This window comes from Maylandia zebra, linkage group LG23, assembly GCF_041146795.1.
Source record: "Maylandia zebra isolate NMK-2024a linkage group LG23, Mzebra_GT3a, whole genome shotgun sequence".
NCBI classification, from domain to species: domain Eukaryota; kingdom Metazoa; phylum Chordata; class Actinopteri; order Cichliformes; family Cichlidae; genus Maylandia; species Maylandia zebra.
This window is the reverse complement of record NC_135188.1, coordinates 13,472,752-13,485,656: the sequence shown is the minus strand read 5'-3', so window position 1 is coordinate 13,485,656 and position 12,905 is coordinate 13,472,752. Positions and strand designations below refer to the sequence as shown.

Below are 12,905 nucleotides of genomic sequence, written 5' to 3'. Positions count from 1 at the left end.
TAGGCTAGGCTGGATATCTGATGCGTGTGGAGGAGATTTGAGCACAGTGAACTTATTGTCAAGAAACTAGCTTAAGATATCAGTTTTATAATACTTGAGTTTTGTGACACGGTCTGTTATCTTGCTGGAAGCAGCCATCGGAACATGGCACACTGTTGCAATTAAGGCACGTACACTCATGCAGCAAAAGCCACATCATGAAGTGCCTTCCCTTTCCCTCAAACACCCTCCAGTCTTCCTGTTCAGGATGCATTCATTCCTGTGACTTTCTAGTTCATGTTGACATGATTGCAAAACGTTCTTTAGAATTTTTAGACCGAAGTCTTCATTCTCTGTTTGTGAAATCAGTGTTGTCAAGGAGCTCAATGAATGAAATTCTCTCGTGATTTTGATGTGAATCACGTACACAAACACTTGTGTGGTCCACTGATTGTGAGTGCAAACTGAATAAACAGCAGCTGATTGGGGCACAGGTAAAATAACTGATTATGAGTGGATTATAAAACAGCATCTTTAACCTCCTTGAGCCTGGTTCTGCTAGAGGCTTCTTCCTGTTAAAAGAGAGTTTTTCCTTCCCACTGTCGCCAAGTGGTTTCTCTTCTGGGCTTCTCTGAGGGTCTTTCCTTTACAATATAAAGCCACTCGAGTTGACTGTTGGTGTGATTTGGTGATCAGAGAGCTTCAAAGAGGATCATGATGCCCTCTCCATACTATTTTTCTTTTGTATTACCTCTTAGAATTACTATTTACAACTGAAAGTCTCCTGAGAGAAGGTCAGAGGGTCAGGAAGGTCTCTGTGCTGCCTCTGAATTCTGTTAATCTGCATTTCCACAGCAATGTGCAGCTGTACTTATTAATGCAGCCCTAAAGGCCCACACAAGTTTCCTTCAGGTTGTCATAGAAACTCTGTGTAGGCTAAGTGCTTGGAGGAGGATAAATCATCTCCTCTGTTTGGTATGAAATACAGATGAGTGAAAGTACTTATCTCCAGCAACTGATAAACAGGCTGCAGCTAATCAGAACAAGAGGGCCCACGGCAGCGCCACGGACACTTGAGCTGATATCGGCTGCCGTGACACATCTGAGGCCCTGCTTATTGTATGCAGATGGGCGACGAATCAAAGGAAGGCGGACTTCATTTAGTCTAAATCTTAGTAGAACCTTGTAATCCCACAAAATGTTGCCCTTTTTTTGTTTTTCCTTTCTGAAGTTTATGCTTGTGCCATAATAAGTAAATAAATATACCCAGTAGTTTGATAAGATTTGTATATATGTGTACATGCAGAGCATTGCAAAAAACTCTCTCTATTTTATGAGTCTTAATTTGTGCATTTGTGTTTAATTTAACACCCGAGTAGGTGGACATTGCAGATGCTAGCAGTATTACTTGTGCTGTTGTTTTGGCGGTGACATCTCTGCACCATTTTACCACCAAAACACCAAATCATCCATTCTCTTCCAGTAGGTTAAAAACAAACAAACAGGGGAATTAGAAGTAGCTGGAGAAGCACTGGTGGAAACAGTGGGACTCAACAAACCATACAGCGGCAGTGGTGGATGTCTGGTTTTGGTGTGGGTATCTATTGCGTAGACTGAAGACAAAAATATCAATCTGATCCACAGTTTTTAACTTGCTGCCATCTTTTGGTCAAATTTGTTCAACATTTAACCTAATAGATAAAAACACTCTCATAATCTTCAGCTATATTGTAATTTGCTCAGTATATATGATGGTTTTATATGGCAATAAACCCAAACACATCAGCATGTTTAACATGAAAAGCACCGTTTAGCTCAAGAATAGCCTCAGGGGGCTGCTGTCCTTCGGTTTCTTTATATTAGCCTAATCTTGTTATCCTGTTGCAGGCCCCGAGCTCAGGCTAACGGTCCTCAGCTTCATTCTTCAGTGATACTGTTCATTCAAACTCACGTATTTTCAATTAGTATGTGCTGAGATTTATTCATAGTCTATTTAATGTGGACAACAGATAAGAAAACCTTGAGAAAAAGGTCTGGGCTGTGCTGTGCTGGGCTGCCGAATGGCAGCTGGTAAATGGAAAGAATGGAGAGTAACTTAACAAGTACAAGGTACATGTGAATTAAAAACAAATGCATCCATGGAGCTGTTTCAGGAGAACAAATGAACCTTGATATGGAGTTAGATATTGGCTCAGGCTTTACTGTATCTTTTCATAAAGAAAAGCAGGAAGCTCCCATCTGTAGCAGCCTGAGGATGCTGCACACACCCTCTCAGGCCTGGAGCGTATGCAACTGTATTCGTTAAAATAACTAAAGTAATGGGACGATAATGCAAAACATAGTAAAATAACTAATGGCAGTGGAGGCCATAGAAATGGCTTCATGTGGTTTAAAATGGATAAGGACACAAAACGAGCCACAAGAAATGGAAACAAATGTGTGTTGTGTTTTTGTGACATGCTGCTAGTAACAAAGTGCCAGAAGATACCATTTAAAATGGGTTCGTTGCTAAATTAGATGTTATGCGTAAAAACAACATTTGTTTATTCCTTGAGTTTGGTCCCTTTTCATGTTTGCTTAGGTCATTGTTTAAATGAGTTTGCAAATAAAAGACATTCCATTGAAAATGGTCAGAGGACCGACCAGTTTCTTTGCTGAGTTTCATGTTTTTATAATGAGAAGCACTTAAAATCAGGTGAAATGAATCAATCTGGGACATGAAGATGTTGATGGAAGCTGATGGTCCTGGTCAGGCTTTGGGTCAGCCTAACAAAAGCTGCTGTATACCAGCAGTTTGGCTGCACCACTCTCCACGGGTCATCTGATCCTCTTTATTTGGGACTGTTCCCCTCTTCTTGTTTAGCTCAGAGCGAGCGTGCTGCCAGCTGGTAATCAGGTCTGATTAGAGACTGTTCACCTCAGTTTATATTCAGCTCGTCGATGACTGGCTGAGGGCTGTAAATGAATTTGATGCCTGTCTGATTGACTTGGAAATGCACAGTCAAGCCAACATGCAAGAGACAATTGCACTCTGACAGGGTTTAGCATGCAGTAATTACCATGTGCCTCCTGGCAGAGAACTAAAGACGCTTTTCACAGATCCCGGTGCACCTGGACAGTAAACCTAATGAGGCGTGCGGACCGAGAGAGTCACTGCTCGACCGGTTCACCACAACACTGAACTGGAATCAAACAAAAAACTAAGTTTATGTTTGGTCATCTGTGAGACTTAGTGAAAGTAATGATCCCACTTGGCCAACCCCTCTTTGTACACCATAATCACCTGTTCTGTGTATCTGGATTGCCCTAAAGCCACTCTAAGGACAATCCCAAAGTCTATTACATAGCTAAATCCCTGTGTTTCTTCTGGCAGACGAAACACAGCAAAATCCACAAGTTTTTCATCTCTGCTGTCCAAATGAAAATATTATTTAACAGTTAAATTATATTTAAGTTAACTAACAGTTAAAAATAAAACAGCTTTAAAATCTAAAAGATCTCAAGTTCAATCAAGCTAAATGTGATGACTTTAAAAATAATTATAATAACATGAATTATAATTTAAAAATAATAATTTTAGAGGCTGAAAATGTGTTGGCAGTTCACAAATGCTTTTGATGAGACACAAATAGCACACAATACACCGATAGTTCTCTCAGCTGAAATACAATTTCGCTGCATATGTCACATATGCATATGTCACGTGTTGGTTAAAATACACAAACATATGTCAGTTTTAAAAAAAAAGTAATATTACATTTTTATCTCTAAATTATTCCCATAGAAGATAAAATGTTCCCCTGCCCCAAGGGAGCATTAGCTGGCTGAAATAGGTGCTCAAGTCTAATCTGGGATTAGAACTGAAGCTCCGTATATTGCCAAGGGATTTTTCTTTTAACCTTATGTGTGCAGGTGATGTATGAGTGGAGGCGGGGCTATGTGGCAGAGTGAGCATAACGATGCCTCTCTCTTTGTTCACCCACATTATTGTTCATCAGGTGACAGACTCCCTGTTCATTTCTGTATACATATGAAAGTCATATCTGCTCCTCTCATTGGGGATACCTCAAGGCTCTGACCTTGGACCACTTCTGTTTTTCTGTAGGCATTCACAGCTGTAATATTTGGCTAAACCTTCAGTAGCACCTCCTCCCTCAGCAATTGCTTCACTGATATTACTTTAAATTTCTTCCTTCCCCTAGGACCCTGTGATAATGTCACCATGGAGTCATCACATGAAGCCCATCGCCAATAACATCTACCTGTATGCTACCTGAGCACATGAGTCCATTTTTGTCTGTGGTTCACACCATTGGTTGCATGTATACCACAAATAGTTTAAAAGATAATTGTAGCTACTGTGATGTCACCTATTGATGAGTGAAGTTTACCAAGGTTCGATCTGAATGTTTTCACCTTCGCCATGTTCGTTCTTTGAAATTTGAAATGTGATACTGAATGCAAATAACCTTACTTTCCGACTCTTACAATGACGGAGAAGTTACAAAACAGAAATAAGCTTTTTCCCCTGAGATGCATGCCTCCACATACAATGATTCCTGTTTTATCGCAAAAGTAACGTGATGGAATTTGTGAAGCACAAAAATGCCATAAGGAGGAGGTCTGTGTGGATGGGCTAAAAACAAAAGCGACTTTAAAGCAGGAGACCTCCCAGTTTCAGTCTGTCAGTGTTTTGTTTTTTTCTTATCATGACCATCATGATCATTTGTTCATCAGTTTGTGCGGCCCTTTGCCATATGTTTGAGCTCAGTAAACTGCAAAGGCAAAACTTCAGCAGCACTGATGACATATATGTCACACCAGTAACAGAGAATTTTCTACTGTGAATTCGAACTTTTAATTCTGACGATTTTGCAGCAAGCTTTTAATAGAAACAATAAAACGTTGGCAGCTATTTTTACGAGCACTGCCTGGCCCATGAGTACTGTGTTTGCCGTGAGCAGTGATGGCAGCTGGAGGATGCACGGGACTCCTCCCCTCTCCTCTCATCTCAGACCTGCCCGCTCAGTGTGCGCCGACTTCGGACAGCAGAACCTCAGGGGTCAATTATGGACGGCCGGTATCGGTATTTTTAGCGACTTTTTCACGGGTCAGAGCGTTTGGAAATATTTCTGTGGATTAAAAGAAGAAAGAAAGAAATCTTCTTTCCGTGTGGGAAGATGGGATTATATCGGAGGAATCGTATGAGAATTGCTGCCTCGCAAAAATCTGCGTGAAAAGGCGTCAGACAGGTGACTTTTTCCTTCTTCTATCTCCAATAATTTGACCTTTAGATCCAGTTTATATATTTCAAAAATGCATTAAATATTTCAATTGTGCATAGCATTTCAGGGCGTTATAATAGATATAGTGAGTTCAAAGTGAATTTTTCCGTTAAATCTTGTCTTGTGTGTAACTTGTAACCCTCAAATAATCAACTTCAAAGGTTTATGTTTGGTTCTAATAAAGGTTTTGGTAAAAGATAAAGACATGTGCATCTTAAGGAATGGGATATTTTAATGAAAACAAACACGTGAGATTGTTTTGACCCTTGCAGAGCAATCCATTTTGCAGGGATAAAAAAATCAACCCATCAGTATGCGTTGTATGATTTCAATGAGTTCCTTCACCTCGGTCAGACTGTGTACATTTATGAGGGTACAGGCAGGCTAGTGTGGATTTTAGTGTGGAAGTTTCAAGCTATAAGTGATGTTTATGTCCTTTATAGCCTTCCAGAACTTTGCAAGCATTTGTATTTCTGTGTATTTTTTATGTTTCTATTTTTGTTTAGTTTATTTTCATTTGGTGTATTTTTATTAGTTAATTTATATTTAATTTCCTGATATATAAAACTTCTCTGTGTGGTGACTCCCAGTAGAAACCATGGAAGCAAGACAATGCAGATTAAAACTCATCCCCTAAAACACATTACGTGATTTCTGACCCTCAGTGTTCACCACAGTGTCAGAATATGATGTAACTCACACTCACAGACGGCCTGCCGCTTTTACCTTTCGTCACCCTTGGAGCTCTCGGCTTCTTGGTGAATGTCAGTGTCATTTAATTTAAGTGGGGACTGCTTAACCCCCTGGTATTAGCACTAATCTACATGAGTGCACGTGTTACAAACATTGCTGTTCCCCAGAGATCAGTGAGTCAGTATTGACCATCATCACCACTAAAAAATAAAAATAAACACAGAGAAACATACATAACAACAAAGTAATTTAAACCAAAAAAGGATTTAATCTCACACCTGTTACCCTCTTTTTGTTTTTGGTTATAACTTTTTAAAGAGGTCATAAAAACATAAAAATAAGAGTTTTTTTTCTCTAATTCATTCCAAAACATCCTGGAGAGCTTCTACACACGCCTGCAGTTGTAGTCTACTTCTTGTTCAAATCTTTAACGTGCTGCACACCAAAGAACATTTGCAGCGTCCCTGTAAGCCATAGCTTAGTTATTTTAAAAGCAAGCTGATGGTTCACAGAGAGAGCGCACTGATCCTGTTTAGTGTTTAAGGTCATTATCGGGATGTATTTTTAGGTGCCACTCTCAGACAGACAGTGAAGAGTGGCGTTCGGTAAACACATTAACACACGAGTCACTGTTTTGCTGATCTTTGATTTCAGGCCCGTATGACCCCATCACATTTCACTGATTCTTCTGTGTCCCAGTGTCCAGGCCCGCAGAGCCAGGCAGGAGAAGATGGCGAAAGTCTGCAGTGAAAACTCCTTTTCAGCGAGAAGGCGGCTGTCCGCCAATGACGATGAGCTCGGTGTTATTGAAAATGGGGAGAGCAGGTCTGATGTTAGCTTTGCTGATGATTTTTGGGAGACTTTTGGATCCTTAACTGACTGAAATGAGACATCTTGACTTGTTTTATGAGGTCTTGTCAATATAATCATTCCCCTCCTGCTGTCTTTCAGAGTTCACTCTCTTTGTGGGGACAACTGTGACAGAGCACTGCGCTCAGAGTCCCACAGAGACTCATTTACAGGTGCCGGGGCAATGGCCAGGTAAATGCCAGCTGCAGTGCTTAAATTAGCCGGTATTTACCAAAGGTGGAAAGAAACGATTCTGAAGTTTCTCCTAAGCTATTCTGAAATGCAATATGCTGCTGATGAGCAAACCAATGGTTATCAGGTGGTGATAAGTTAGAAGTACTGCCTCAAACATACACATGCACCAGCCAGTCTGGCTTTTCGTTTATAGGCACATCTGCCCACACAAATGAATAGCTTCATGTTTGGGCACCAATTATTGCCGTCTCCAATTCGGTATTTGACCAAATGTCAACATTTTCTCTTCTGTTCCTGAGTTATGACTTTGAAATTAGCCAGAAATTAAAAAACATAAATAACTAAAAAAATAAATAAAAATTTAATGTTAATGCAAAGTTGATATATTTTGGATATAATGACTTCACCAAGTTAAAGACACTACTGTAAAGGGTTATTCCAAGAAAGACTTCTCAAATGATGCTCCTCAGAAACAGCTGATTTTGGTTTGTACAATAAGTTATATTTACTGACGAGATTATATTAGAATAATTGAAAACAAAACTGGCACTGAAACATATGAAAACTAAACATTTTCATCCAAAAGAAATATGACAAGACCAAACTTAGATTTGAAAACTAAATGAAACTAAACATAAAAGTTCACTTAATTACTGAAATTCATCATCTGACACTGAAAGAGCATGAACCACAGTTTGAAAAGTCTGAAGTGCTTGAGGCGAAGGAAACCGAGTTCTTTCCAATTCACCTCTCAGTCTGAGGGGTTTCTTCAGACGTTGCTCCACTCTACCATCATGTGAGTTGTTAGAGTCGCACAGGTGAAGGTGTGAATGGTGGTTTGATCACCTGGAAGGGGACCTCAGGACTAAGTTTGAAGTAGCTGATAGTTGGTGTTATAGACCACCACCTCTGGCCAGCTATGGCAGTTGGATGTAGGTGGCCTCCTTTACTCCTCTCTCAAGCCAGCTGTCTTCTCTGTGACATGTCTGATGTGTTGGCTTCCCCTCTAAGGTGAAGACCCAGCAGGAGGTTAAATACCCAGGACTCCCAGTCAGTTTTGAGTCCTGGAGAGGATGAAAGGTCTTCAGGAACTAAAAAGAACTCTGGCTGCCTTTTACTCAAGCACTTTAGACAACCATGGCCTGGATGAGTGAGAACCACTGACAGACAAACCAAGTGTCTAATGGTAGATGCTTTATTTTACGGATAGCCTCCAAGTAAAGGATCTGAATGTTTCTTCCACTGTGGGTATTTACCTTTGACATGACTGTTGATGGTTTCTAGCCTAGACTGGTGTCACTTTGTGCTGTTTTTACCTCCCGCTGACTCTCTAGACTGTCTTACTTCTTCTTCATGCTACGGAATTGGGCGTCTCACAGAGTGAAGCCTGAACAAGAGAGACACGACTCGTTCCTCGACCGCTTCAGAGGCCCAGAGCTCAAAGACACGTCCAGTCTACACAGCAGTGCTCAGTCTGCGGGGCATCACGACGCAGTCCGTAAGAGAAAGTAAGCGTGGTGTGGTGAGAGCTGCTGTGGTCAGTTTAAGAGTTTTGTCGAGTCATAGCAGTTATGGTTTCTAATGTTTGAATGATTTAACACAAAACTGGACAAACAGGACACTTTACTCAGGGCCCTGTTTCCAAAAAAGTTTCATATTGTGGCTAATGTTTAGTCGTTTAGCACACAGACTCTTTGCTTGGAGAGCCATGTTGCTGTAATAACGTCCACATTGTGGTTCAAGATTCCTGTGGAAATGTGCACAACTTTACCTGAAAACTGAAAGCATGTTGCTCGACCCGATACCTGTCGAGGTTGAGCCCGTGGTCTTGGAACGTCCAAAAAAGAATTTAAAATTTGTATTGATTAGATCACTGAACAGTTTTATAGGCCCAAAGAAGGCCAGAGTTTCTAAATGGATGTTCTTTTTTCTTTATAGAAAAGACAGCAATTTGTTTATTGAAAGATGTGTTCCTGAGCCCAAGCACGCATCTCATTTCAAATTATTTACAGTATAATTTAGCTTTTATTTTTTTTATGAACGGTTAAAACAATGCTTTAATATCTTAAACAAGAAAGTTAATGTCACAGCTAACAGTGGGGAAGCTAATAGCCAAAAGCTAGCTCCCCATTCCCTTTTACCCCATTCAAAGATCAGGGTGAAGATAGATCATAAACAATTTCTTTGAACACCCTCCCAACCAATAGGAATGTGTGTAACCTAAAAGAAAAGAGGGGTTTTGCCATAAAAATATCACATTTATATGATGAATGAGAAGCCTCGTGCAAAAAGAAAGTAAAAAGAAAAAAAATTGTCTTTCTTTCCAAAAGCCTTGCCAGTAAGTGGCCGCTGGCTACTTACAACATGAATAACTGCAACAACACAGACGAGTAAGTGTGTGTCAGAAAATAGAAAAGAGTTTCCTTTAGAAGTGGACATTATCGATATTTGTTGTAGCTACAATGGCACGTAGCATAGCTATGTTAGCACCAAACTCCTTGAACCATGTCTTCACATCCTCCGCTTCTCTATGCTGTGCCTCCCACCCCTTTACCCACCTCAGGGGTTTTGTTGGAAGTCATGATGTGGATTATTTTGATCCAACTTTGGGGAAGTTCACATAAGGAACTGTAAGGTCATAAAGTGTGCTTAAAATAACAGGGACTACCTGTAGTATGATGCCATCTGCTGGACAAACGTATGACCTGCACCATGAATCCAAATGAATTGTCGCTGTAGACTCCTTTCAAGGTAGCTTTCTAGTCTTCTAGCAGTCCTTCATAGACCACCTCCGTCCTTTTTCACCACTATAAAAACACTAAACTTGTAATCCGTAGCAAAAAAGAGGACAAAAAAGAGGAGATTAAAAAAGATGAGAAAAAGGAGGAGAAAAAAGATGAAGAGAAGAAGGATGGGGACAAGAAGGAAGAGGAAAAGAAAGATGAGAAAAAAGACGAGAAGAAGGATGAGAAAAAAGACGAGAAGAAGGATGAGAAAAAAGACGAGAAGAAAGATGATAAGAAAGATGATAAAAAGAAAGAAGAGCCACCGTAAGTACCCGTTAAATTCAGAGTCTGCGGCAGCTGGTAAATTTAACTACAGAAACCACATCTGTCACTTTTCATCTCTGTGCAACATTAAACACCTTCTGATGCTTTGCTGGTTTCAGGAAAGAAATCTGGATTATGGATCCCGCTACAGATCAGTACTACAAGTGGCTCTCCGTCATTGCAGGCCCCGTGTTTTATAACCTAATGATGGTCATAACGAGGTAGGCATCCTTCACATATTAATAATTATTCACTTAAAGGAGCATTGATTTATTTGTTCTCCTTGTATTTTAGGGCCTGCTTTAATGAACTCCAGGAGTCATATATACATTTATGGCTAATCCTGGACTACACCACAGACCTCATCTACTACGCAGACACATTTGTCAGAGCAAGAACAGGTCAGATTCCTGACGGCATTTACAGAAAGGATGTTTTTGTACACCAATTAAGATAAGATAAGATAAGATAACTCTTTATTGTCATTGCACAGTCATACATAGTACAGTAGTACAATGAAATTGGAAAAACTGTCCTACGTCGGCACTACATATAACACAACACGACACGATATGACACATCACAACGTAACAAACAACACAACACAGTATATTAACTTAGTATAAAAAAGAAGAATAAGTGTATGTGTATTGCACACTGTTATTATTGCACATTAATTATTATTGCACCTTGTTATAAATATAAATATTATTGTTATCGTTTTAAACATTGTTACCTCCCCCTAAAAAGTCCAGGGAGGTATCCAGTCAGGTCAGCTATTTACATTGATCAGGGCTATTGCCCTGTTGTAAAAGCTGTCCTTGAGTCTATTTGTTCGGGACCTCAGCAGCCTGAACCTCCTGCCAGACGGCAGCAGCTTAAACACCCGGTGTCCTGGGTTAGGCTGTACTGTAGCACAAGATCTGGCTTCTAATTTGGTGTTTGTCCCTCAGGTTACCTGGAACAAGGCCTGCTGGTAAAAGATTCCAAAAAACTGAGAGATAAATACAGAACAACTTCTCAATTCAAATACGACATGATTGCAATGATACCCACTGATCTGCTGTTTCTGAAATATGGAATCCACAACCCGGAATTCAGATTAAACCGCCTTTGCAAACTGCCAAGGCTTTTTGAGTTTTTCGAGAGGACTGAAACCAGAACCAGCTTTCCAAACATGTTCCGTATCAGCAATCTTGTGCTTTACATTCTTATTATCATCCATTGGAACGCTTGTTTATTCTTTGCCATTTCAAAAACCATCGGATTTGGGTCGGACTCTTGGGTTTACCCCAATATCAGCCACCCAGAGCATGGCCGCTTGGCAAGAAAGTACATCTACTCCCTATACTGGTCCACGCTGACCCTCACCACTATTGGAGAGACCCCCGCACCTGTCAGGGATGTTGAATACCTCTTTGTTATTGCCGACTTCCTCACTGGTGTGCTGATTTTTGCCAGTATTGTCGGTAACGTTGGCGCTATGATCTCCAACATGAACGCCTCTCGCGCTGAGTTCCAGGCGAAGATTGACTCCATAAAGCAGTACATGCAGTTTCGAAAGGTCACCAAAGACCTGGAGGCCAGGGTCATCAAGTGGTTTGACTACCTGTGGACTGAGAAGAAAACCTGCGATGAAAAGGAAGTTTTAAAAACTCTCCCGGACAAGCTAAAGGCTGAGATTGCCATCAATGTCCATTTGGATACGCTGAAGAAAGTGCGGATTTTTCAGGACTGCGAAGCCGGTTTGTTGATTGAACTGGTGCTCAAGCTGCAGCCACAAGTGTTTAGCCCTGGAGATTACATCTGTAAGAAAGGGGATATTGGCAGGGAGATGTACATCATCAAGGAAGGGAAGCTAGCGGTGGTGGCTGACGATGGAGTGACTCAGTTTGTAGTGCTGAGTGATGGCGCGTACTTTGGTGAAATCAGCATCTTGGGTATCAAGGGCAGTAAAGCGGGCAACAGAAGAACGGCCAACATCAGAAGTGTGGGTTACTCTGACCTCTTTGCCCTTTCTAAGGACGACTTGATGGAAGCCCTCACCGAGTATCCAGATGCCAAGAAGGCTCTAGAAGAGAAGGGGAAAGCCATCCTGATGAAGGACAACCTGATCGACGAGGCGGTCGCCAATGCCGGCGCCGACCCCAAGGACATAGAGGAGAAGATTGTTAAACTGCAGAGCAATCTGGACACCATGCAGACCAAGTTCGCCCAGCTGATGGCGGAGTTCACGTTCAACTCGACAAGAATGAAGCAAAGAGTGTCAGCGATGGAGGACAAAGTGAAATCCATAAAACCAGAGGATCTGTCTGAGGTGGTGGCCGACAAAGACAAAAAGGTCCAGTAACGCAAGAGACACTCGAGAACTTTACAGCACACGAGGGAGTGTCACTTTTTAAAGGCCCACATTCATATCCATTTATACAGCATGTTTATTATCAGTATAATGTGTCAAACTGTGTACAGCAAATGTATATTTCTGTGTGTATGCTACGACTGACAGCCAATTTCTTATTTTTCATATATAAAACTACTAAGCGTGTTGGAAAAAAAAAGGATTTTCATAATAGTAGAACCATTTTTGTCCCAGAAAATCTTTTTCTTCCATATTGATCTATTTGTGAAGTAAAAATGCAGCTGACACATCCATTTTACACTGCTTAAAAATGTACAAAGTGAAATGTCAGTGCTGTTGATAAGTTACTGTCGGCTATTGGCTGTAAATCTAATATGTGAATAAACATTAAAGTGTTCATATAACATTCACTTTATACTGGTACATTGTCATGTTGTGGGTGAATGAACATGGGGAACTCACAGTTTTTTGTTTGTTTTTTTTCAGCCAAGCTAT

The 12,905-nt window shown here is 40.7% G+C and overlaps 1 protein-coding gene across 3 annotated transcripts; it reads left to right on the top strand.

Annotated features, from left to right (window-relative positions):
- Window positions 1-5,012: 5,012 nt before the first annotated feature.
- On the top strand, window positions 5,013-12,517 carry cnga3a (cyclic nucleotide gated channel subunit alpha 3a). 3 transcript variants are annotated; one of them, XM_004552814.5, is made up of 9 exons: window positions 5,013-5,231; window positions 6,657-6,782; window positions 6,909-6,998; window positions 8,381-8,509; window positions 9,332-9,391; window positions 9,839-10,051; window positions 10,171-10,272; window positions 10,346-10,452; window positions 11,005-12,517. In XM_004552814.5, exons 2-9 carry the CDS (start codon window positions 6,688-6,690, stop codon window positions 12,399-12,401), a joined length of 2,193 nt encoding a protein of 730 aa, XP_004552871.3. In that variant the 5' UTR covers window positions 5,013-5,231; window positions 6,657-6,687; the 3' UTR covers window positions 12,402-12,517. The 3 variants fall into 3 exon arrangements, with proteins under 3 accessions (XP_004552871.3, XP_012775022.3, XP_076735879.1); XM_012919568.4 differs by having other exon boundaries at window positions 8,336-8,509; XM_076879764.1 differs by having other exon boundaries at window positions 6,612-6,782; window positions 8,336-8,509.
- The last annotated feature ends 388 nt before the right edge of the window (window positions 12,518-12,905 follow it).